The 26278-nt window shown below is 35.7% G+C and overlaps 1 protein-coding gene across 1 annotated transcript in view; it reads left to right on the top strand.

Annotated features, from left to right (window-relative positions):
* Positions 1-26278, top strand: part of TRRAP (transformation/transcription domain associated protein) — a 102092-nt gene that overhangs the window by 27606 nt on the left and 48208 nt on the right. The window contains exons 23-49 of the mRNA XM_050906188.1: positions 461-678; positions 820-1017; positions 1696-1956; positions 2955-3116; positions 4360-4456; positions 4899-5020; positions 6503-6673; positions 7432-7500; positions 10065-10116; positions 10246-10268; positions 11424-11543; positions 11867-11986; positions 12345-12509; positions 12915-13096; positions 13386-13584; positions 14001-14129; positions 14845-15111; positions 15695-15901; positions 16780-16938; positions 17022-17156; positions 17381-17491; positions 18755-18901; positions 20362-20575; positions 21256-21381; positions 23392-23538; positions 24623-24822; positions 25510-25631. Coding sequence (XP_050762145.1) covers positions 461-678; positions 820-1017; positions 1696-1956; positions 2955-3116; positions 4360-4456; positions 4899-5020; positions 6503-6673; positions 7432-7500; positions 10065-10116; positions 10246-10268; positions 11424-11543; positions 11867-11986; positions 12345-12509; positions 12915-13096; positions 13386-13584; positions 14001-14129; positions 14845-15111; positions 15695-15901; positions 16780-16938; positions 17022-17156; positions 17381-17491; positions 18755-18901; positions 20362-20575; positions 21256-21381; positions 23392-23538; positions 24623-24822; positions 25510-25631 — 4123 coding nt within the window. The remainder of the gene's footprint in view (positions 1-460; positions 679-819; positions 1018-1695; positions 1957-2954; positions 3117-4359; positions 4457-4898; positions 5021-6502; positions 6674-7431; positions 7501-10064; positions 10117-10245; positions 10269-11423; positions 11544-11866; positions 11987-12344; positions 12510-12914; positions 13097-13385; positions 13585-14000; positions 14130-14844; positions 15112-15694; positions 15902-16779; positions 16939-17021; positions 17157-17380; positions 17492-18754; positions 18902-20361; positions 20576-21255; positions 21382-23391; positions 23539-24622; positions 24823-25509; positions 25632-26278) is intronic.

Genomic DNA, 26278 nt, shown 5'->3' with positions numbered 1-26278 from the left:
AAACCGCAAGTGGAAACCCAATTAAAGACCATCCGCAAAAATAACTAAGTAAACGTTACAGCACTTCAGTGTCTTGTATCTATGAAGAAAACTTTTTGTTTGGAGTTGGACTGTATGACAAGTAATTTGGGAGAAGACATACTATAAGCATATCACTCTTCATTGTCACATTAATGTAACTTGAATTTTTATGATTCTTCATTTTAATTAAATCTTCTTGCGCTGCAAGGTCTAGCGCATAGAAGAAAATATTCAAGTAGATGTAATCTTTTCTTCTAAGAGTGAAGAATGCCTTACAATCCATTTATATGCAAATAGACACAGTGCTTACTGGTTTTGCCATCAGCTAGTCAGAGCAGTAGTAAAATCTAATTGAAAGACTATTCATATTGAAATATCCATTGTTTTATCTTTTTTTTTTTTTTCCTCTCTCTCTTTTCTTCCCCAATACAAATTACAGGTCCTTTTTTGCTGCAGTGCTATCAGGTTGGAAGCCAGCCTAGCACCGCCATGTTTCATAGTGAAGAAAATGGGTCAAAAGGCATGGATCCCTTGGTGCTAATTGATGCCATAGCAATCTGCATGGCATATGAGGAGAAGGAACTCTGCAAAATAGGAGAGGTGGCTCTAGCAGTGATATTTGATGTTGCGAGCATTATCTTGGGTTCAAAGGAAAGGGTAATATATATATATATATATTTTTTTTTTTTTTTTAATGTATTTAAATGATCTAGTTTTAGCTAATGCAATTTTGCTTCTAAAATTTTGGAGGCTACCAATGAGCTGAAAAAGCAAACTGATGCATTTCTTTGTTTCCAGGCTTGTCAGCTTCCCTTGTTTTCATACATTGTGGAACGTTTATGTGCTTGCTGTTACGAACAAGCTTGGTATGCTAAACTAGGAGGTGTTGTGTCAATTAAATTTCTTATGGAACGACTGCCTCTAATTTGGGTCCTCCAGAACCAGCAGACTTTCCTGAAGGCACTTCTCTTTGTTATGATGGATCTGACTGGAGAGGTATTTAATGAATGAATTATATCAAATAGTATGGGGAAACAAACTTTTGTTCTTAAATTCACACAGATTGAACTCTTGCTAATCTTCATTTTACTTAACTTCATAATGTATCGTATCTGCGATGGTTACGACTGAATTTTAGTCATTTTAACTTAAACCAAGACCTGAAGTTAGGAATGAGGTCTGGTTTTTTTCGACATAACATTGCCAAAGTTGTGGGAATTACACTTGCTTCCTTCAGAGTAGAAATATACATGTCGCATTCAGATCAGTGAAAGAACACTGGATTCACTGTCACTTGCATGAAAAACACTGTTTTTTTCTTCTTTCTGTGTTTAGTTTGAAAGGTGTTCATCTTACCAAAAAGCTGTATGTAGTTATAGATACATAGAGAATCGGCTGCTTGACCTTCTGTCAGTTGTGAATCATATGGTGACAATATTGCTGAGGGTTCCAGCGCTTGAGTTCGTTTGTAAAATTGTGTTGCATTGCAACTCACAGTTTTGAAATGATTGGTGGGAAGACTAGTTGAATATGTGTTCTGTTTAAACTTTATATGTTTTTGGCCGTTGGCAGAGGATTCATCAAAATAAAATCCTAAGTTCGCTGATAAGTAGCGTGTCGATTTGTGATCTTTGTTCCGTACTTATTTAATAAAAATCATCTATGATACCTTAGGTTTCCAATGGAGCAGTTGCTATGGCAAAGACCACATTGGAACAGCTTTTGATTAGATGTGCAACTCCTTTAAAAGATGAAGAAAAAACAGAAGAAATCTTAGCAGCACAGGAAAAGTCTTTTCATCATGTAACACATGACCTCGTTCGAGAAGTAACCTCTCCAAACTCTACTGTGAGAAAACAGGCCATGCATTCGTTGCAGGTACTTGCACAGGTCACTGGAAAAAGTGTCACGGTGATTATGGAGCCACATAAAGAGGTAAGCAGAAATCCTTACTGAAAGTGAGTTTAAAGTTTTTTACCAGTTTGGATTTGCAAAATGCTTTTCTGAGTACATTTTCCCACATTAGTGAATTAAACTCTTAGTGCTTTGATAGCGTATGTTTGTCATTTGCTAGGTTTCATTGTTCTAAAATACACTGTGGCTGGAGTACTATAGGGATTCATACAAGCTGTGCCTGACTACTTAGCCAGTATTTATAGTGTCTTCAGGTTGATTTACTTCCTGAAATTATGGGCTGCTTGTCCTACCACCAGACATAGGCTAGGCCAGGTAGGTACTGCATTTTGAACCTCAGTTTTGTGTTATTCTCTAAATATGAGGCATATTGCTATGCCTTTCCCTGTCCAGAAAGAGACTGTAAAGATCAAAGCTGGTTGAGATAACTTTTTGCTAGATAATCCTTAAAGCTAATAGCATTCATTCTCTTGAAAGACAGGTAAACGTACATAATCCCTAAGGGCCACCACAACATACAAAATTATAGATGTCGTTATTGTAGTTTGGGAACATACAGAGAAGCCCCCTAATTGATATCTTATTTTGCTAAAGGTTTTATGAAGGAGAGTGAGAAGTTGATGTAATGGAAAAAAACTTAGATGAATGTTTTTGTTTTTCTGATGTTTTAGGAGCTTAAAATACTCTTGTTTCTTGACTTGAACATTTAAAATGCTTAAGTCTATGAATTTCTTTGTTGTTTCTAACATTGTGTGAAGTTATTAAATATCATAGATCTGTTCACAGAGAATATGTGATAATTACAGATACTAAGTTGTTTTGCTAACTGACTGTGAATTAAATTAGTTCAGGGAAATACTTTTCTTCTTGCTTAGTGATTTCTAAAGAGGTACATCTGGAGCCACAATAGCAAATGGATAGAAACGTGCAGCCATGACTAATGATGTCTTCTTAGTGGCTAGGTCTGTGGGGTTATTTGAATAGGCTGCTAATTCAGTAATCTAAACTACATTGTGTAGGTTCTCCAAGACATGGTTCCTCCTAAAAAGCATTTACTTAGGCATCAACCTGCAAATGCCCAGATTGGCCTGATGGAGGGAAATACATTTTGCACAACCCTGCAACCCCGGTTGTTTACAATGGATCTAAATGTTGTGGAACACAAGGTTTTCTACACAGAGGTACTTTCTTTTTATGTTCTCATATTTGAATGTAGATACTTAAGTAGTGATGATGTTAGAACTTTTGTTGTTAAAAATACATATTTTCTCTGTGCATTTTAAACTTTGACTGAAATGTAAGAATTTACCTTTCGAAACGTGAACTGAGGTCTGTCTTTACCTACAACATAATAGGTCTGACCTAAGCAGAATATTCTAATGTGTGTGAAATATATTAAATGAACTTTGGTGTTACACTCCTAGTCTAGTAGTCCTAGCTTTCATATTTAGGTCTTATTTTATGCACAGTATATCTAATAAATAAATTATTGTACCACCAAAACATAGATATTGTTTATTAAGGTTTTTGAGTCCCTAACAGTTTGAGTAAAATCAGATATAAAACTAGTGTGAATTTAACCTAGAGAAACTGTCTACTCCCTTGGTTTCCTAGCTGTCTTGTCCAAACATAAGTTCAGAAGGTCTTTGATACCAACAGTAATTGCAATTAGCAAGGCAGGTATGGAGTATAGTTGTCAATGCAGAGAATCCTCTGTTTTTTCCTTAAGACAAAAACAAAGTGTTGGAGATCAAAAAATATCTGTAAAGGTGTGAGTTATATATTGGTATCGTGAAGGTCTGAATCATAATAGCGTTCTTGGATATAGGTGCAACCTGGACATCGTTAACTTGCATAACTTTGTTTCAACCTGTTCAGTGTTTTCTAACAAAAAACATATACGTATGTTGAAAATACTTGCCTGCAAAGAGGAGAGCTCTGTAGGAAAGAATTGTCCCTCTGGGCAGTGACCCATGACCATTAGAATTACTGAAGACATTTTCAGCGCATTTTTTCCCTATTAATCTCCTGTTCTCTTACCCCTTTCCTCAATATTTGCAGTACTATTACTGCCATTCAGGAGGCAAGCTTTTCTGTAGACCTGTTCTTTTATCATATGAGCATCATGTTTGCAAATAGACCAGCTAGGTATTGGGCAGCAAAATGGCTAATTTTTGCCTGACTTTTCTCTGGTGGCAATGCTAATGGGCTCTCTTGCCTCTGGCTAACCACTGGTTTTCATGGGAACTTAGACCCTAATTTTGAGTAGAATTTTTGCCTGTTGGTGAAATTTGGAGGTTCATTAGTGTGTTTGCATAGACTTGGCTCTTTGAGGAAACAAGACTCAAACGGTAACTGATAATACTGTTTCAAACGTGATTCACAATGCTATGCTAAAATGATTGGTTGTTTTTTTTTCCCTAGTTACTGAATTTGTGTGAGGCTGAAGATGCTGCCTTAATGAAACTACCTTGTTACAAAAGTCTTCCATCACTTGTACCTCTTCGGATTGCAGCCTTAAGTAAGTAACACTTCCTAAACAAAATCTGATGTAGATAAGTGTCCTTGTGAGCAACGGGCAGTCTTCTTCCCAAGATCAGCAGAAAACTTGAGCGCTTGGAGACTGATGACTGCTCTCTAGAGGTCACAGTTTAACGGAGAGAATAATGGGAAAGTATTGCTACTTTCTTAATGACTAGGATTTAGTTTCTGAAATAAACCCAGAATATTTTTAGACTAATTATGTTATATAGCATTAGGAAAACTAGAACACTGTTAATAAAATTTCCATTCTTTTACTGTTTTATGATGCCTGTTGCTTTTGGCAAAGCATGCTATGCTTTAGTTGTCTGTAATTTAGGATGAAATAAAAGAAACTTGAAGAAATGTAGAATTAGGGTTTTTTTCCTCTCTCTTTTGAAATTGAGTTAACAAAGAGAACGAATTTACTTTGATATTTGCAGATGCTCTAGCTGCCTGCAATTACTTGCCTCAGTCGAGAGAGAAAATCATTGCTGCACTTTTCAAGGCACTTAATTCAACAAATAATGAACTGCAGGAGGCAGGAGAAGCATGCATGAGAAAGGTTAGTGTATTAAAACAACGTTGCTTTTGAGGCCATTGTTCTCTCTGCTTTACTTCCTTGTTGCAAAGCTTCTTGGGAAAGTTCCCTACAGGAAATAATGGCTACTCTGTTAAGTTTTTGTTAGTGACACCAATATAATTAAGTTTCTGTCAGATGTGTTTTTTTGGGGGTTTGAACTTAGCCATAAAAATTTCTTCTGGTTGAAATTAAGCATTGTAAGCTCTGGGACAAGGACCATGGTAAGTCTTTCAGTCTTTTTATCTGTCCGGTCTTTCAGTCTTTCTGTTTGTCTGATCTTTGTAAATGTATCTTCTTTTCTAAATAAACAGTGTCAGTCTTTCCCAGCAGTTTTGCAAATGTGCATGCCTGGCTTTATTGTAAAAGCTTTTCTCGTGTTTCTTCTTTGTGCCCAAAAGAAGTGGTAGAGACCCCATAGTTGGTTTTGGAAAAGTAAGCAATACAACAGAGTTAGACTGTGCATCACAGTGTGGCAGTTACCTTAAGGAACAGGACTGTGGCTGTACTGTTTTAAGGTCAGAATTAGTGTCCTTACATGGTGCTACACTACACTGTCTGTTCTGTGGATGCTAGGTTATAGTGTAAAAAAGCTGGAAGGACAGGGAAAAGGGTGTTCTCTCATCATGATTTGTTGCCCACTAGATATGCCTAATTCTGATTCAGCAAGATTTTAATGCCATTCTTCTAAATATAGAAAACGATAATCAAAATACATATAGACTCTTTGTAATGGTGTGTAGATTGGCTGGCATGTAACAGGGAATATAACTATAGTAGTACTGGTGGTTTACATTTGTTTAGGCCATTGGCTGATTAGAGGTCAGACATTGTCTTTTCATGTCACTCTGGTCATGAGGGGGAATGTACTTATTATTTATGGCTTGCTGACCGTACAGTTGGGTTGAGAGGTAAAAGGGAGCAAATAAGGGTTGTTCTGACCTATGCATGTGGTATAAGATTTTTCTGATTGTTTTTTCCTGTGATAAATCCATGCCCACAGGATGTTTGGTTATGACAGGAAATATTCTCTCTGTCTGCTTGCAGCCAGGTTCTCTTGACCTTTTATGTTACTTAGGATGCATGCAGATTGTAACACAGAAATTTGCTCTATTGCCTTCGGCCAGGTGCATGGGCAGTTCTTAATAAAGCAGTGTCTAAGTACATTGTCCATAGCTGCATATTTAATTTATAGCTGTGGCAGTTTTTCAATCCATCTGTAATTAAGATCTCCTACTTGATTATTTTACGGAATATCCTTCTGTGCGTCAGAAATATGTAAGTGCTTCCCAAATCCATCTTGTCACTATATATATTTCCAGCAATAAATATTGTTTAAGCTATTGCATTCTGAAAGTACAAAATAAAAGAAGAAAAATCAAGTCATCAGAATTTATTTTAAGAAAGATGCTTGCACAAAAGTCGCTCCCCTCTCCATCTGTATCTTAATGCTGTACTCTCTTGCAGTTCTTGGAAGGAGCTACCATAGAAGTTGATCAAATTCATACACACATGAGACCGTTGCTTATGATGTTGGGAGACTATCGAAGTCTGACACTGAATGTTGTGAATCGTCTGACATCTGTCACTAGACTTTTTCCAAACTCTTTTAATGATAAATTCTGTGATCAGATGATGGTAAGCCCATTCAAGTTTTCTTTAGCTCTTCCAGAGGAAATCTTTTAGCTAATATTCGTATTGTTAAAAAGTCAAAGAACAATTCAGTAGTGACTCAATGTATATATTGGAAGTAAAAGATTTTTGTTTCACAATTAATAGAAAAAAAAAAAATCTTTAAAATTTTGAGTTAATTTCTGAAGAGCTACAAAACCAGAAAGTTAAGAGACGTTCTTTTCTAGTGAAGACATACCTAGTTATGCTAAGGTCTGCTTGGAAAAAATTTATCTTTAAGCAAGGTGCCAGCAGCACAATATACTAAGGAAACCCTTGAAAATATGTTTTACTTCCGAGTGGGCTAAGCCTGTTTTGGTGTTTTCTTGATTTATAAAAAGGTGGAAGGTATTGCCCTTCTTATTTGCAGTTTTTGAACTGTGTATGTGAATTCTTTATCCTTTTGCCATGGATATTTAAATATTTAAATGCATACATATCAAGCAAATCATTAAACAAGTGTAAGTCTATCAGACTTCAGATTTTTGTGCCTTTTAATGTATGTACTCTTACAACCCCTGGTTTCTTGAATATGGAGGTGACGTTTAGCAACAGTAAACTCTTCAATCTGAGGGAATGAAAATAACTAATCATTTTTCCCTTTGTTTCCTTCGAACAATCATTTCTGCCTCTACTTCTTTTTTTTTTCTTGTAGCATAAGCTGTCACTTGCTAAAATGGAACAGTATAATTAGAAGAATAATACTAATTATCCTCTCTTTATAGCAACACCTGCGTAAATGGATGGAAGTTGTAGTTATTACACACAAAGGTGGACAACGGAGTGATGGAAATGTAAGTTAATGAATGCTTTTATGTGGGAAAACTAGAAATAAATAGTATTAACGTTTTGGAATTACAGAACTCATTCAATTGTAGATGTTGCCATAACTGATTACACACTGATGTTTTGTTACAAGCTAATGAACTTATATGTATATTGAAAATTTGTAACAAATCTTAGTGAGAGGAGCTTCTTATCTGCTGACAATGGTTACTTTAAAGCCTGTTCTATACAGGTTAGTGTGGGAACAGCTCATTGGTTTTTATTTCTTTTTCCTCAGGATTTTCTGCTTAGAAATCTGTTCTTCATTGGAATGGCTGATGAGCTCAGCAGCATAATCCCTCTTTTTTCACTAATAAGTTTGGTGTTCATAACATAGTCTTTTGAAAATTATACAGAATAATAATATAATCCCAGTTAATTTTAAATATAATTTATGAAGAACAAGTTCAATGTTTGCCAGTTGAGATCATGTTAAAATCTCTCCCCCTTCCAAACTAATGGCCTCAATGTTGAACTATGGGAAGCTGATAAATTTTCTTATAAATGGAAAATTGCACAGCATAATGACAACACTGTGTGCTCTTAGCAATACGGCACTGAAGGGAATTCCTGCTTCAGTGTTTTCATGTAGATTACCCGAAGTCCCATAATTCTATTAAGATTTTATTAATAACTTATATTGTGTTGAGATTTATTATTGCAACTAGGAAAAAATTGGGGGAATTTTATTAATTTCTTTGTTTTTCAAATTAGAATGAAATTAGATTGGCTTTTTATTTCCCTCAAAAAATGGAAATGGCATAATGGCTTTTCATTACTCTTTCCTGTCATTGCAAAGAGAGCTTTTAAATCTGAATTTAGTCATTGCTTTGTATTTGACCTAGATGTTCTCTAATGGAGTAGAATTTGTTTCTTCTGTTTAAACTTAAAAACTGTGCATTTTTCAGTTAAACACTTACATTTTATTCAGGTCAGAGTAGTTCTAAGGCCTTCATATTCTTCTTTTGGGATTCACTTTTCCTCAAACGTGATGATTACAGATATCTTGCAGATCTTTTTATAGCAATAGTCTTTTAAACCACAATGTGGCACTTCTAGAACAGTTTTTAGTTGTCCCTAAATCACATTTAATTGTGAATTCTTCTGCTTTTAATGTTTTCTGTTGAAGTTTTCTATGTAGTTGTGTGTTTAGTCTCCTAAACCTGTAATTTTTTTTCAGTGTTGGTTTAAAACCTATGTATGTTGAGGGGGAGGTGCACACCAGATGCTTGAGAAGGGATTTACTGTCACATCTTGTGGGAGGAGAGAAGTCTATGGAAACATTTTCAAATGGAATGGTGTGACTGCAAAGCTGATTGAAATACTGCTTTTTTCCTCCCAGTTGTTGCTCTAAAGTTTCCTTAAAAATCAAAACTCTAGGAAACTGAAGGAGGGCACAGACAGTGTGGTCTTTACACAATTGCTATGGCAGTCTGTGTTCATATGTCTGTATGTACAGTGTGCTGTTGCTGTAATTGTATCTTCTAAAAGTGGAAAAACTAGAATGGTGAAACTGGTGGTCAGAGTTACTGTAGCTGGCCTTTCACTTACTCTGATTTCTTCTTGACCATAGTGAGATTCCAAAATCTGAATTAAAAGCAATGTTGGGGAGTAGGGTGCATCATTCAGACTGAGTGAGTGGTTAGATCTAGGAGATGGTAAACACGCAGTAGAGGATGGAATTGGTCAGGAAAGCCTTATGTTTGCTAGCTGAAACAGTACAGAGCACTGTTACAATAACTTTTTTGACCTAAAGAGTTTTCATCTTTTTCCAGCAGCAATTTAGGAAGGTGCCATTTGATGGTAATGCTGGTGGTGTCAGGCAGTTCTCCAGCATAGTGCAGATAGTGGCTAGTCAGCAAGGCTTTTTAATGAAACAGTCCAAAATTCTATGGAATGAGTTTTCATATGTAAATAGGAATTCTGGACAAACTAAAAACTTCAGACATCTGAGTTAAAAATGCTGCGTAATAATTAACTACCATTGTAAAGATCCACATTGATGCCAGAATAACTAAGCTCTTCGTTCACCTAAATAATTTTATGACAGTCCTACTGTGTTTCTGAACTGTGACTTGGCTGTTTAGATAAATGAACAAATGAAAACATAACGTATTAAGTAGCGATTAAGATCTAATTCATTGGCCTAATGAGCAAAATCTTTGATTTAAATCCCTTCTTCCTCTTTTCCCTGCCTCCCCAAGGAAAGGTGTGGGGTTTTAGGTCATGTCTGGTAATTGAAAAAACAAGTTTTGACTAGATGGTTGCCTCCAACTGTCCCTCTTGTGAACCATGGCACCACGGTGGAAATTCTGCATTACAACCTATTAGAAGGACTCTATAGCTTGGTAGTTCAAGTATTGAAAGTGGTTTCATAATTGATACTGGACAAATTTGTCTTTGAAGATACTAAAATATTATTTCCCCTGACTTAATCATCTCTAATATCTTTTTATTCAGTACAAATATTTGAGAAGCTATGTCTAAACAATGTACAAGTAGAAAAAAGGAAGCTTTTCGTCCTAATCCTTAGGAGAGCAATTCAGAGCATGGGAGATACTCATTGTCTCCATCCTTTCAGTTTGAGATGAGAAAATAACCTTACTGAAGTCAGTTTCTGACTGCAACCTGAAGAATAGCATATACTGATTTGTTCATTTATTTGATATTTTTGTGGGCTTTTTCTTTTCATGCTGTGACTTCTGTTTTGGTTCAGCCTGCCGCAGAAGGGGTAGAGGTGAGAAACTCAGTGGAGGCACCAGGAAGTTCTTTGTTGTTGTGGGTTTTTTTTGTTTGTTTTTATTTTTTTTTCTTTCTTTTAAATTGTGGTTTGTTAGTTCTCTTGTTGTGTTTTGGGCAGAGTGCATTGTGCCTTTGAGTGCAGTGCTGTGAATTGTCTTCTGTTTGTCTGTGGCAGAGTTGTTTTGATAACATTGCTGTTAAGGATGTTAAGTGTGTTTGTACTAGGAAGAGCAGGATTTTTAGTTTCTGTGAAGGTATAAGTGCTTTCAAAAATTTTATACGTATTCTCAGTCCTGCACTTCAATCCATGAGAGTAGTCTTGGAGGGGTCTGTCTAGGCAGATCATGTTAAAGGAGTGGGGCCTAATACTTTGTGTTTAAATTCAGTTGAGGGAATGCCATACACTTGATAATATTCTTTTGTATACTGCATGCTAGAAATTGGTTTTAGAGGGATGGTGAGGGTGGATGTTTTGTTTTGTTTTTTCCTTTCCTTTTTCTTACTGAAGGAAATCCACACTCTAGTTAACTGAAATATAGTCCCCATTTAAATCACACAATGAAAGAAAAACACAACATTATTTTGGACTTCAGAAGAATTTAATATCTTTATTAAATATTTTAAATATTTAATATTTAATAAGAATTTAATATAGTGGGACAACAGAGCTGACTTTTCTTCGAAGTAACCAGCTGTTTGCAAGATATACTGAACAGTGCTGTGAGAAAGCTATCAGTCTTTTTCTTTATGTCTAGTCTGGGGTTATGTGGTGTATATGAGAAACTGTTTAGAAAGGAAGGTCTGGCTTTTTGATGTGTAAGCCACTTGGTGTAGTGCAGTGAGCACTCCGTAACTCCCCCGTCACCATTATCATTGCACAGTGTTTAACTCTTACCTGTAGAACACCACTATACTGACAAAGAAAATAAAATTAAACCATGATATTACAAGGGGGGAAGGGCAGACTTCTACAAGAGCAATTTTCTCCATACCTCATGGTAAGTAGATGCTGTATATACGTTAACCCTTCACATTTGGTTGCTGGCTATGCTAATATAGAGAGGAAAAAAAAAAAAGGTAGGATGTGTGATACTTTTTTTATATATTTAGCTGGTAATATTAATTTAATCATGTTTCTTTTTACCTGTAGGAAATGAAGATTTGTTCAGCAATTATAAATTTATTCCATCTGATCCCAGCTGCCCCTCAGACTTTGGTTAAACCTCTGCTGGAAGTTGTTATGAAAACAGAACGAGCAATGTTAATTGAGGTAAAAGTGGAAGTTAACATTGCTGATATTTTTCCTTTATAGTATTTTTAAACATTAGTATATAATAATTATAATATTTTAAACATGGTGTGGGAACATTTGATGTAATAAATAAATATGTTCTTCAGGCCTTTTAGGTGTTAACATTTGTCTTAGACTCTTAAAAGTGAAGTTTTGAAATTGTCAATAAATTCTCATCATAGAAGTTCTGAACATTTTGTATCTGCATAAATGCCAAGTCAAAAGTATTTTTCTGAGTGCTAGTAAATTAGTAGAAAATACTGTACTCTGCATTTTTAATTTGAACTTTATGACTGTTGCAGGCTGGCAGTCCATTCAGGGAACCACTGATAAAATTTTTGACACGTCATCCATCCCAGACTGTGGAGCTGTTCATGATGGAAGCCACTTTAAATGATCCACAGTGGAGCAGAATGTTTATGGTAAGCTGTGTGAGGAGGGGAGCTGGAAAAAGCCCTCATCTTCACAAATCTGATGAACGAAAAGTTTTTCATCTCTTCCATCTTTTTTTTTCCCTGTATGACCTTGTAGTCCTTAATCATGGTCTTGCTCTCACTGTAGGGTGCCTATTCTCCGTTTTGTATTTGTTTGTCCTGAGATGTTGATTTTATACCTTTCCAGATCATGCAGGATTATTACTGAAGTGTAGAGATTATTTTTATGTATGTGAAATATAACCTTTGCAACCAGTGAGGAATATAAAAGCTACAGGATGATATAGCCTTTTGGTATTTTTGCTTTTAAAGGTTGTTATTAAAATTATTTCTTCCCCTTCTTCAGAGTTTCTTAAAACATAAAGATGCCAAACCTCTACGAGATGTACTGGCAGCTAATCCTAACCGATTTATCACTCTGCTGTTACCTGTTGGTACCCAAGCGGCTGTTAGACCTGGTTCTCCAAGCACTACCACAATGCGTCTCGATCTACAGTTTCAGGCTATCAAGGTATTAATTTATTCTTGTTTGTCTCTGCACTTGGTAGTTAAAACCTCTTTAGCTACAAGCCTGTTACATACAGGCTTTCAAGTGTGTGTGTATGTATTATAGCTCGTAGAAAAACACTTGTAAAGAAGTGTTTGTAGTCAGAGTCACTCTAGGAAAGTAAAAGAGACTCAAAGGAGCTCGATTTTTTTAATCGAGTGAGATACAAGAGGAAGACATTGCAACAGAAACTTTTTTTTTAAAAAAAAATTCCTTTAATAATTGATCTAAACTGGTTTTTATTTGACTCTTTTTTTGGAATATTTTAGAACCCTCAATTGACCTGGAAGAAGTACTTTTATATCGTTGTTTCTACTGACAGATCTGTTGCATGTTGACTGTGCATTTGTCTTGTTTTGCTTTTGACAGATCATAAGTATTATTGTTAAGAATGATGAATGTTGGTTAGCAAATCAACATTCCCTGGTGAATCAGCTGAAACGTGTGTGGGTGAGTGAAGCTTTTCAGGAGAGACATCGTAAGGAGAATATGGCTGCGACAAATTGGAAAGAACCTAAGCTATTAGCATATTGCTTATTGAATTACTGCAAGTACGTAAAAACATTTGTTTCCTATAGCTTGTGTACTTTTTTTTTTTTTTAAATTTTGAAAATACAGTAAATGTATACAGGGCTACTAAAAATGGTTTGCAGTTATTGAAGAGAAAGTTTAATATATTTCATAATGCTGCCATTAGCTATAAAACCATGCCTCTGGTACTGCCTGCTCTTACCTCTCTGCTCATTTAAAACCAAGATTAGTTTCTTGACCAAGTCATCAGCATAGTAGTTTGGTTGGCTATTCTTTCACAGAAGCTTTTTGTTTTATGTGTTTTTACAGGAGGAATTATGGCGATATAGAGTTGCTCTTCCAGTTGCTTCGAGCTTTTACGGGTCGATTTCTCTGCAATATGACTTTCTTAAAGGAATACATGGAAGAAGAGATCCCCAAAAACTACAGTATTCCCCAAAAACGGGCTTTGTTCTTCCGGTTTGTAGACTTCAATGACCCAAACTTTGGAGATGAGCTCAAAGCCAAGGTAACTAAAGCAATTAAATCAAAGAAGCCTGGTATTTAGATTTAATCTTCTTCTTGGGAACTAGGACAACAAAACTCGCTTACTTAAATGTCAACGAGTTTGATAATTGGCAGAGCCATTTAGGTGAAAATATCATACCTGAAGAAGAGCGATAATAAACAGAGACAGCAATTCATCTTGCTTTCAATGCGGACTACTTTAGTTTACACTTTCTAAGATCCTTTGCCCTTGGAAGGGGGAAAGAGAGGAAAAAAATCTGTGTGTATCTGTTTCTTAAGGTTTTATTTATAGCTTCCTTTTGTAACGCAGTGAGTGTGTCTAACATGCAGGTTTGCATATGAAATTACTTGAGTGTTGACTGCCATTAGAAGAATCTGATAGGTGAGTATAACTGGTTTTTTGTTTATATTCTGTAGGTACTGCAGCATATCCTGAATCCTGCTTTCTTGTACAGTTTTGAAAAGGGAGAAGGTGAACAGCTGTTGGGACCCCCAAACCCAGAAGGAGATAATCCAGAAAGCATCACTAGCGTTTTTATAACAAAGGTAACAATCTTTGTTGACATTAAAGTGTTTGAAAATTAAAACAAGTTGTTCCTCTCATTTGGCTTTTCAATCCTGATTTGAATTAGTTGTGCTATTTGTAAATACTATGATCAGTTATGTCAAATGACATCATAACTTTTTGAACTGTTGTGAGATCCATCAGTCATCAGTAGGGTTGGACTACAATTTTCAGTTGATGATATCTTTAGGATTTGAATGTCTGTCTTCAGAGATGGGCCTTATATGGCTGTAATCCCAGTCTTTTTTGTAAGCAAAGCTTTCCGTGACTGAACATCAGTATCTTTGTGATTCACTTTGGTTTCATTGAACCAGCTAGCAGTTATAAAATAGATGTTGTTGAAGATGAGAGTTGGGTGTGGGTGTAGGGGTTTTTTTTGGGTTTTTTTTTTTTGGTTTGGGTTTTTTGTGTTTTTTTTTAAATAGGTTAGCACTTCGAAAGTTCCTAGATGTGCTCATGATTTAAAAGTTCTCACCTCAGGAGGTTGTTTTGTGGGTATTAAACTGAATCTAAAAAGTGATCATAGTTATTAGTCTTCTTAAAAACTGCTCAAAAAGCAAAAAACTAGGACTTTGCTTTCATAGATAATAAAGTTGGGGTTTTGTTTTCTGTGTTGTGTGTTGTGGTTTTTTTTTTTTTTTTTTTTTTTTCCTTCCTCACCTTCCTCCTCTCCTCTTTGATCATCCCTGGGACTAGGTACTTGATCCGGAAAAACAGGCTGATATGCTGGATTCTCTCAGGATATATCTCTTGCAGTTTGCCACACTTCTGGTTGAGCATGCTCCACATCACATTCATGACAATAACAAAAACCGGAACAGCAAACTACGACGCTTAATGACGTTTGCTTGGCCTTGTCTCCTGTCCAAGGCATGTGTGGACCCAGCATGCAAATACAGTGGACATCTGCTTTTGGCACACATCATTGCAAAATTTGCCATACATAAGAAGATAGTTCTGCAGGTATTGACTATGGGCTTGTATTCATACATTTAAGGGATGTTGATAAGTTCTGTAGTGTGCTTTCTTTTATTTTAAAATGCAGGGTAGAGGGTGCACAGTAGTTTTGGATACTTAGTATACAAGTAACAGTTAAATTGATATGCAGCAAACAAATACAGAAGCAGCAAGCCAAATATTAATACAAATTTATTTGGGGATAGGATAGAAAAAAGTTTGAAGATAAATGAAAACAGAGAGGGTAAATGGGACAATGGTAAGTCCTTTTGGTTGAATTAACAAAATCGGTAATGTTTCTTCATTTAAAAGAGACAAACATTTCAGATGAGATAGAATGTGGGGACCAAAGGAAAACTTCAAATTGGACAGTGGAGAGGGAGGAAGAAAAAGAGAACGTAAGGGAGACAGAAGTATATGCTGTATACTTCTGATAATGAAGTATCACCATGTATTTACCAAATTATGGGCCTTTAGGAAAAAAATGTGTTGTTTAGAAAACGTATGTTGTAGTTTCTCTTTCTTTATAACCGCTTTGTTTTTGTAAATATGTATAATATTAATGTTGATCAGAAACTTTGCTGTTTAGGTTTTTCACAGTCTTCTAAAAGCTCACGCGATGGAGGCCCGAGCTATTGTCAGGCAAGCGATGGCTATTCTGACTCCAGCTGTGCCTGCTCGAATGGAGGATGGACATCAGATGCTGACTCACTGGACACGAAAAATCATTGTGGAAGAGGGTCATACAGTTCCCCAGCTAGTACATATTTTGCACTTGATAGTACAACATTTCAAGGTACTTGTAGCAGTTATTCTGGTAGTCACTGTATCTCAGATATCAAGGAGGTAAATTGATTAGAAACTAACATAATCAGATTTATATGCTTTAGCTTCAAAAGGCATTAGCTGTCTGCAAAGATATTTAAAACTGAAAACAACCATTAAAATTAAATAGCAAACCACTTATTAAGCTTTATCGTGATTGAAGTTAGAACTCAAAATGTTAGGTGAAAGTCTGCAAGATTAATTCATTGCATGTGCATTAGCAGTACTTTTTAACAGAGCTGTGAAGATTCTTCAATAGTTGTTTAAAAAAAGTGCAGAACCATATTCTTTTCCATCCTCCAGTAATCCTTGTTTATTTGACTTTATTATGTATTTTGTGGGGTTAACTAGGTAACTTTTATCTCCAGCTAATGTATGTTGGGAAACATTAAACAAATGGGGGGTATATAGAAAATATATATTACAAACACATATTAAAATATGATCCAAAGTGACAGCTAGCTAATATGCATTTAAGTAACTTTTCAGGAATCGATGCCTCAATGCTTTTTGAAAAAAATATCTGAGTGTGTTCAAATGTGAGTTGTAGCTCTCTCAAAGGATCGGCAAAAAATTGGAATGATTGGTCCTTGAGAAAAATCATGTATCTTCAAAAGAACATCTTCATTTGGGTACATGCAATCAGTAGTCACTACTGAAAATTGTAGCCAAAATTTTATTTTCAAAGCACCAGTTACTTTTCTGGATTGCAAAATTTGAACATGGTACAGATTTAGCAAACTTTGGGATTGAAGACTATTTTACCATTTTGCTTTATTTTGAATCTGTAGTTTTTATGTAGAATTTTATTGGTTAATGGCTAACGTGACTGTGAAACTATCTTTTCAGGTTTATTATCCAGTGAGACATCACTTGGTTCAGCATATGGTTAGTGCCATGCAGAGACTGGGCTTCACTCCCAGTGTTACAATAGAGCAAAGAAAATTAGCTGTGGATCTTGCTGAAGTAGTTATTAAATGGGAATTGCAAAGAATTAAAGACCAGCAGGTAGGAAGTCTAAATAAACTGGTAAAGATTGAACTGTTACACAGTGAAATGCTTTTTTAACATGCACATTGCTGATATTTCAGCCAGATTCAGATATGGATTCAAGTGCAAGTGGAGAAGGAGCAAGTTCTGCCTCATCTGCTGTTAAAAGAGGATTGTCTGTGGATTCTGGCCAAGAAGTAAAACGATTCAGGACAGCTACAGGAGCAATAAGTGCTGTAAGAAAAAAATCAGGTTTTGTTCAGAGACTCTGAAATGATAACCTCCACTGACTAAGCAATTTAGTGTAATTGTTTTTTCCACATAACTTGAAACTCCCTGAATTGAAGGTTATAGTTTTAGAAAGTATTTTAAATCTGTTCTGCTTGCTGTTATCCTTCTTCAATGTTGCTTATGATTTTTGTGTTTTGTTGTCTTTGTGTTTTGTGTCTGTTACATGCAGGTATTTGGACGTAGCCAGTCCTTGCCAGGAGCTGATGCACTTCTTTCCAAGCCGATTGACAAGCAGCATACAGATACAGTCGTGAATTTCTTGATTAGAATTGCTTGCCAGGTAGTGTGTTTATTCTGATATGCAAATACCAATGCAGCATTAGTAGCCAAAACCATAAACTCCTCTTTTCATAAGAGTCCTTTTATGCTTGGATTATTCTAGTGTTTGTATACTTTTGCTGAAAGGTTAGAAACTTTAATGCAAAATTGTACGAAAAGTAAAATGTTTTTATTTTAAGGAGGAAAGAAATTGAATTTGATAACCAGTTTCTGCATGTTTTTCATTTCACAAATGATGGATATTATTCATGAGAGGTATGCTTTAGCTTCTTATTGTTGGCATTGTATATTTATAGCTTGATGCAGGGAGCGTGCACTTTGAAATGAAAACTTTAAATGTGAACGGTTGCAATCCAGATTCTTAAATTGAAAGAGTCTCCATTTTACTGTGCTGTTGATCACTTCTAGCATTTTGTTTGTTCTTTACTTTCTCTTTTCAAGCAAGTACTATATCAGAAGTGACATGATTGAAATAAACGTGGCTAGTAGAATTTGGCTGGAGCCAGGCAAAGACTTCAAAAAGTTCCCATAAGCGTTTTTTCTTAATTCGTTTATATGTTTGCTTGATGCTGCAAAGTATGCTTGTTCTATTGCCTAGATCTAATGGCAAGAATATTTTACTCAAAAACTGAAGAATATTTAGCAAGTTTAATAGGGAAAGGCTATGTCAATTGTGTATCTAAGGATAATGATTGTAATTGTATTTTTGAGATCAAATACGTGCAATTACTTCTTTTCATGCAGCACATAGAACTAAAGCTTTTCGCCAAATTTCATTAAGAATTAACTTTTCTGGAGTGGGGAGAATTAACTGAGTGTAGCTCAAAGCTGACAAATTTTATGGCTTCTGCTTCTGCAGCAGACTCAGCTGATAAGTAACAGGGGATTTTATACACTGCAGTCCATTGCACAGAGTAGACATGCTCTTGAGATGTATTGAGTACAGAGCTATGTATGTTTATAGATACTTTGCAAACAGAAAAGATTAACCATCTTGAGCATGTTCAATAAGGATTAAACTTTTCTTAAATATACCTTTGATGGGTGATTTGGGGTAATTAGCTAGCAGTTTAGATACCAGTTCTGATGTTTACTATTAGTTGTCAGCTTTTTATGTGGTTAAATACTCTGTGACTATACTGATAAAACTACTTAAGCTCATCCATTTCAGAAATAAGAAATTATATGCTTGCTTGGAATGCATAATAAATTAATGAGTTGGTTACAAAAGGGTGTCATTTTGTTAACTCTGATTAATTGCTAGGTAAATGACAACTCAAACACTGCTGGATCTCCTGGGGAATTGCTGTCTCGCCGCTGTGTCAACCTTCTGAAAACAGCTTTACGACCAGACATGTGGCCAAAATCAGAACTGAAGTTGCAGTGGTTTGATAAGCTGCTAATGACTGTGGTAGGTAACCTGCTGGAAATTTTAAAATGTATAAGATTACATGAAAATTCGCTGTGGCCCATTTTTTCCAAATGTTGATCTACGTGTGCTATACTTTCATAATGCTGTTGTCTTTATGGAGATAGTCTTTGAAAGGGCAAGTATCTACTTTCATCCTTTTCTCCTTCTGTTGGAAGAGTTTTTGATGTGGCTCCATTTGTTTTGGGTTTACAAGCGTTGATGGTGCTCCAGGGAGCTCATATTTGTTGCTTTACTCATCTTTTCCCAAGTAGTGTGCAACCTGGGTGAAAATTGCCATTAAAATTAATAATTTTTTTCCTGTTGATGGCATTTGATAGCCTACAACAGGAAGAGCTGCAGTCAATTCTGACCATTGTTGCACAAGGATTACCTCCTACTCATCTTCCTCACGGAGGCTGTGCAGTAACAGCAGTGTGACTTCAGGAAAGTCATGACTTAGAGCGATTCCTCTGCACTAAAGACATAGAAGGTTGTGAGTATCCTCGTGCTGGCTGCTGAAGAAGAGCTGCATGTTATGTACAGACCAGCATTGCCCTCCCTTTCTGGAACAGAGGGGAAGATGGTGGAGGTGTAAAAATAACAGTAGTGAGTGCAATTCAGAGAGTTCATGTACTTCCAGAACGTGAACTGCTATCTTTTTCCTCCGCCTCTTTCAGACAAATCTTCCAGTTTATCATCTTTCATGAATTTGGGGAAGGTGGACAAAGTGCACTGCTTCTAAGAGTGAGCCAGAATCAAAATCTAGCCCGCTCCACTTCTCCTTCCCCTACCTCAAAACAAACGCACCATACCACCCCTCAAACCTCAGGAAGGTGGACGTTGTTGATGTTTACTTAATACAAGGATATGAGCCCTCTGGAATAGGAATTTTATATCTTAATTCTGTGCTATGTGGCATCAGTTATACAAGAGGTTCAGAAAAAAGAATAAGGCTTCTGCAGCAAACAGACTACCTTAATGATAATTTCGTAGGTTTACAAAGATACATCCAGGAATATTTTTCTTTTTCTTTAATTCCAAATATCCCCTTTTCTAACCTTTAAGCTATGATTTATCATAGAATATCCTGTTTTAGCTCTTCACTGAAGGCCTGTCTCTGAAAGATGTTGACAAGGAGATAAAACGTAATCCTCTGTTGAAAGCATTTCTAACCAGCAAGGTTGCAGGCAAATTTCAAAACTGAGGATCACAAAAAACCACCAGAAGAAGCATACCTGTAAATGCTTAAGTAACATTTTTATGGTTAAAGATTTTATAGCGCCTTGTATTTTGCAGTTTTATATTGCATGACTTATCCAAAAGATTGACGTGAAACATCGCTAGTGTAGAAACCTCAACCTTATTACAGGTTTTCAACAGATTTGATCTGGACTTACTAATCTGCGTAAAACTTGTGTGATTTCCCCCACTCACTGCGTTTTTGTATGTGTTCTCTTTAGGAACAACCCAATCAGGCCAACTTTGCCAACATTTGCACTGGCTTAGAGGTCTTAAGTTTCCTGTTAACTGTACTGCAGCCCCCTGCTATCCTTAGCAGCTTCAAACCCCTGCAACGAGGTGTAGCAGCTTGTATGACTTGTGGAAACACCAAGGTTTTGAGAGCAGTCCACAGTCTGCTTTCTCGCTTGATGGGTATTTTCCCTACAGAACCAAGTATGTGGTATTTTGTTCCTCCTTTTATCCTTTATTGCTGCATAACTTAAGTGATTAAGGGTGGGGTGTAGACACTCTTTAAAATGTGCTAATATTCTGTTTTATGATTCCTGCATTTAATGGTCCATTCTAGCTTGCACTTTCAGCCTCTGTTTAAAAAAAGAAAAGCTGAAATAAGTAATCATGTGGAATACATCATTATGCGTTGACATAAAAACTTAATAACCTGTGGCTGTCATAACTTTGGTTCAAGAAATGCATGCTATAAATTTAATGTATTTTTGCAATTATAACTTTTCAGCTTCAGAAGTGCAATATTTTAGTTGTTAAGCTTTGCTGTTTTGCTAAAAGAAGGAAGGGAGAGTGTAAAAAAGAAAGACAATAGGTAATATACTGTGTCTTAATACAAACTAATTCAGATAATCTCTTAAAAAAAATCAGTAATCTAAGACTTCTTATCAAAATGAGTTATTTAGAAGTAGTGGTACACTATTGTAGAAGACATTGGTTGTATAATAAAGAGGTTTATATAAATGAGGGATCTGCTTGTGTTGTCTTGATTCATTAGCAAGGTAAAGTTCCGGTGATGGTATAGATGACTGTATGTTCACAGTGTGACTGTTCCTTGCCTGTTCTGTGGCTAATGTTACCAAAAGTAAACACAACTCTAAACTCTGCAGGTACCTCAAGTGTAGCTTCAAAGTATGAAGAGCTGGAGTGCCTTTATGCTGCAGTCGGAAAGGTTATTTATGAAGGACTTACTAATTATGAAAAAGCCACTAATGCTAACCCTTCTCAGCTCTTCGGTAAGTTTCCCAGATCTCTAGTAGATCTATGTAGAGTGCCCGTTAATGAGTATGATCTTTGTCACGAGCTTTTATTTTCCATAAGGAAATTGAAATCTGATATCATGCAGAGGAAGCTGTGGGAAGTATTTCGAGCTAACTTGAGAGACGAGCTTGGGATGTCTGTCGTGTGAAGAAAGGGACTGGGAGGTTCATTGCATTCTGTCTTCTCCCAGTAGCTGACTTGGGAGCAATTACTGGAAGTGGGGAGCTGCAGCTGTGCTAGATGGAAACCTTCTGTATTCAAAGTGCATAGGGAAAAGATGCAGCATTCAGATCAACCAAAATACAAAGTAGAAGTTACTGGAAACTTGTTACATGGAAAAAACAAAATCCTGCGGGTAGTACTCTGAGATACAATAGAATATTTCAAGGAATCTGTATAAACATTCTTACATGTTATTGCCTTATACTTTCTTTTTCAGTTGTTTTTAAAGCCTCATTTATCAGCTGATTTAAGTAGTGTAGGAAGATTTATGTATTTATACATCTTGAATTCTCAGTAAGTAAGAAATCAGAAAAATACTTTTTTTTTTTCTTGAGTGAGCAAATCTGAATTTTTAACATACACTGTTCTGAAGAGCTGGAATGTTCTTATTTTCTTGTTTTTTGTACTTAATTAACTGGTAGAGAACTCAGCTACATAATACAATGACAAAGATATATTGGAATAATACAGTTTGGCCCAGAACTGGTTGTGTTGGTAATACAGACCTGAAATTGCACAATTTTGGAAAACTTGCTGATGTAAATGGCAAATGTCCTTCACTATTCTACTCTGTGATCTGTGTAGATAGTTGTAATTTTGCTTGGGGAATTGCCTATTTGTCAGACGTCAGGATGTGCTTTACAACAAACTAACCAAGAAAGATGTTTCTTACATTTTGTCCAGAGCTCACTTAAAAGCAGCACTACAATCTAACTGTCAGGTGGTGCATATCTTATTAATTCTGTGTTTAAGAGGCTGAGCTTTGTGTGCCAGATTTTGTGCACATCTGAGGATGAAAAGAAAGCAAAACTTTCAAAGCAGCCATTCAATGAACAAAGCACGCTTCTATAAATATTGTTGTAGACTTTTGTTGAATTGTGAAGTTGCAGTAAGGAACGGGATAGCTGTAGGTTTTTTAGAGGGTATAGTTTGACAGGATGTGTGTATTTTTTTAGAGGTAAGTATTTTAAAGCGTAGGTATTGCTAAAACTGATTGGTTTGCATGAATATGGATAAGCTTGTATTAGGATAGGCATTGTTAACAACTATGTATAATTTGAAAGCACTGTGATCTTGTAGGCATAGTGCATTCACAAACTGTGCTGAAATTAGCTGTTTCAATAGTTAACTTTTTCAATCTACAGTAACTGATTTATGAAACTTTCTAAAGTTTCTAGATTAGAAAACCAAGATTGTTTAATTTTTTTTATTTTATTTTTAAATACTAAACCCAGGCCTATTCATGTAAAAGTTTTGCTACTGAAACAAATGTGCAACCTTAGGAGTAGTTTCACTTCGCCTGGTGTCCGCGCTCTCGCTCTCTCCTGCTCTCGCCCCCCCCGCTGCTCTCTCTCTCCCCTGCTCTCTCGTGCTCTCGCTCTCTCCCCTGCTCTCTCTCTCGCGCCCCCCTCTCTCGCTCTCTCTCTGCTCGCTCTCTCCTGCCCCCCCCCCCTTCCTCCCCCTTGCCCTCCATCACACACTTATATACAGAACTTCAAAATATTTTGATTAATGCAAAAATAGCTTTTTAGTCTCAGGCTAAAGACTGAAGTTGAGACTGAAATTTTTCTTCAAATCTATCCAGATTTCTAGTGTTTGTAACTTGGGTAGTCCCATGCTTCTTTCATGGCAGGACAAAATACAGCTAGAATGTTTTCCTGTGTTCTTTCATACAATGAGAACGTCCACATTGGAAACCTATATCTGACTCAGGTCATGCTCAATAAAAGTTTTACTTCCTTAAGTATTGTTTTTATCTATAGGTACTTTAATGATTCTGAAGTCTGCATGCAGTAACAATCCCAGCTATATTGACAGATTGATTTCAGTTTTTATGCGATCTCTGCAGAAGATGGTCAGGGAACACTTAAACCCACAGGCTACAGCAGGAACAGCAGAAGCAAATACAGGTATTACATTATATAGTCTAAGGATGTTAATGATTAGAAGTGTTTTAAAGTATTAAAATCTCTTCAACCTAAAGGGATTCAAATGATTTTGTAGAGTTTTGTGTGGTTTATTACATGTTGAAAAATACTTCAGCATTAGTGAGAAATATTACTGAAGTATTGAAGGATAAAAATGCACTTTGAGTTCCTGTTACCTGCTTAATATATGAATTTCAGTATTAACTCAAACATTTCAGTGAATAGTTAGTGAATATTTGTTGAGCTACAGCATATATAGAAATACTGAAATTCTTCAAGAGTTTATAGTGTTGAGGGGAAAGGGGCTGAATTTTTTTGATTGTTCTGTGCTTTCACTTTTTTTTTTTTTAACTCCTTCCTATTGATAATATTGGAACAACTTTGTGAAATTAACTTGTTGGAGCTGATGCTTTATTTTTTTATCTTAAAATAGCATCTTTTTCAGTACGTATAATTCTGTCTATCATCAAATGAATTAGGTCATGAGTCATTGAAAAAATCAGATGTTCTTGTAGAAGAAAATTCAGTGCTGGTAAAGAGCACTGTAATTTATTAATGAATAAGCTACTGAAGAAAATACTCTGAAAGAATTGCTGCTGTTAGATTCCCAGCCCATATTTTAATTAGATAAATGAGTACCTTGCAAATTTTATTAACACTGAGAAACAATTGGAAAATTATTAAACTTGACAGATAAGCAAGTCAGGAAATTAACAGAACAGAATAGGTGTGCTGCATCATATAGTATTTCTTTCACAAGTTTAATTACAGTTTTTCAGTACTGGGGTTCTGTAATACCTTTTACCAAAGATTTACTGAAATGAAACCACACAGGCTTGCCTTTAGGATTTTGAATGGATTTGGGTTTTTTTGGAAGGGGTCTGTCTCAGTTGTTTAGGAATGAAAAGTAGTAATTCTGAAAACATCATTTCTAGGGATATATTTCCAGGTAACAGATACTGTTGTTGCTCTTTTTAAAATTACAGTAGCTTATCTTGAAAATTTTTTTACTAGGTGTTTTATAGGTGTATACACAATTCTAATCCTTTTTTTGCATCCATAGCAGGTACAAGTGAACTGGTGATGCTAAGCCTGGATCTTGTGAAAACTCGCCTCGCTGTGATGAGCATGGAAATGAGGAAAAATTTTATACAAGCTATTCTAACATCTCTCATTGAAAAATCTACTGATGCCAAAATTCTTCGTGCAGTGGTAAAAATAGTGGAAGAGTGGGTGAAAAACAATTCCCCAATGGCAGCTAATCAGGTAAATTGAGAAGATAAAATCATTATTGCTCTCAAATACTAAATAACTATAAGCCACTGTTATAATTCATCAGTTTTTGACAGTGAGGTTTGTAAGGATCTGTTATATATATTTAGATGCCCATGATGAGGTTTGGAATATTTTTGCAGCCCCTGTGAAAGTAACTGGAGTTAAAGATGCTTAGCATTTTATGGGCTTATATTAGGTATTTGATCTCAAATGCTGTTTTGCTGAGAACTTGTTTTAAAGTAGAAGTTTTAAAATATGTTTCACATTAACTTGGATAGAGAGATTCTTCAGGAGGAGGATGACTAATGCTGATTTAAATCATGTTATTCCTGTAGCAGTTTTTGGCCTTCTCAATTTGCCATATTTTCCATTAGAGTTGAGTACTTGACAATCTAGTGCTGTATAAAAGAACCTACACTTTTAAAAATATATGTTAGATTTTTGTAATCATTGAACAACTTAAACCTGTTTTTAGTAATGATTTAGAAATTCTCTAGCATCTATTAGAAGGATAAATGCTTGAGTTATTTTTCTTTTTAAGAACTATGACCTTCTATCAAGCTATTTTTCAGTACTTTAAAAGTGAAAGTGTGATGTAAAGGTGTACTTTGAATGTGCCAGTTCTCTGCATGTTTTAAGGTGAACTGACAAAATTAATCATGTCTTCTTTTAACACAGACACCTACTCTCCGGGAGAAGTCCATTTTACTAGTGAAAATGATGACTTACATTGAAAAGCGTTTTCCAGAAGACCTTGAATTAAATGCCCAGTTCTTAGACCTTGTTAACTATGTCTATAGGTAATTATAGCAATTAATCATTTGTTGCAGCTTATTGGTTCATAATTTGTATTATATATGATCTTTATAACATGCCATCAATGTTTTTAGGTCTGAATTAAGTGATTTTTTAAAAAAATTTGTTTGTTTATTTATTTTCCTAAAATGCACAATCAATTCATTTCACTGAGACCACAATAAGTATTTACGGAAGACAATTTGGAAATAGAAGATCCTTAGAAAGGATTTTCTTTTTGGCTCTGCTAAAATATCTCCACCGCCCCAACCTCTTCCTTTCCCAAGATACCAGGGAATCCTCGTAGCTGATTGTATTCTAAACACTGTGGTGACAGCTGAAATCTGTCCATCTTTTCACATCTGTAGGGTATAAAGATTTTTTTTTTTTTCCCCTTGGAAATTTATTGTAAATTATACTTTCAGGAGACTGACTTTGCTAGCTAAACTGGCAGGTTTTGTAACACGATGAAATAATTAAAGTAGTTACCATATCAACAAATGCCAGGTATTTAATTTTGTGCTGATGATTCACATTATTTTGAGTTACTGTTTGCTGTTGTTCTGTTTGCTGGTTAACTGTGCAAAACCCTGGTGTGGACATGGTGGTCAGAAGTTTTTATCAATGAATATCATTTGTAATTTCAAACAGA

This window comes from Gymnogyps californianus, chromosome 15 (assembly GCF_018139145.2).
Source record: "Gymnogyps californianus isolate 813 chromosome 15, ASM1813914v2, whole genome shotgun sequence".
In the NCBI taxonomy this organism is placed as follows: Eukaryota; Metazoa; Chordata; class Aves; order Accipitriformes; family Cathartidae; genus Gymnogyps; species Gymnogyps californianus.
The sequence above is the reverse complement of the archived record's forward strand: the minus strand, read 5'-3'. Positions and strand labels throughout refer to the sequence as shown.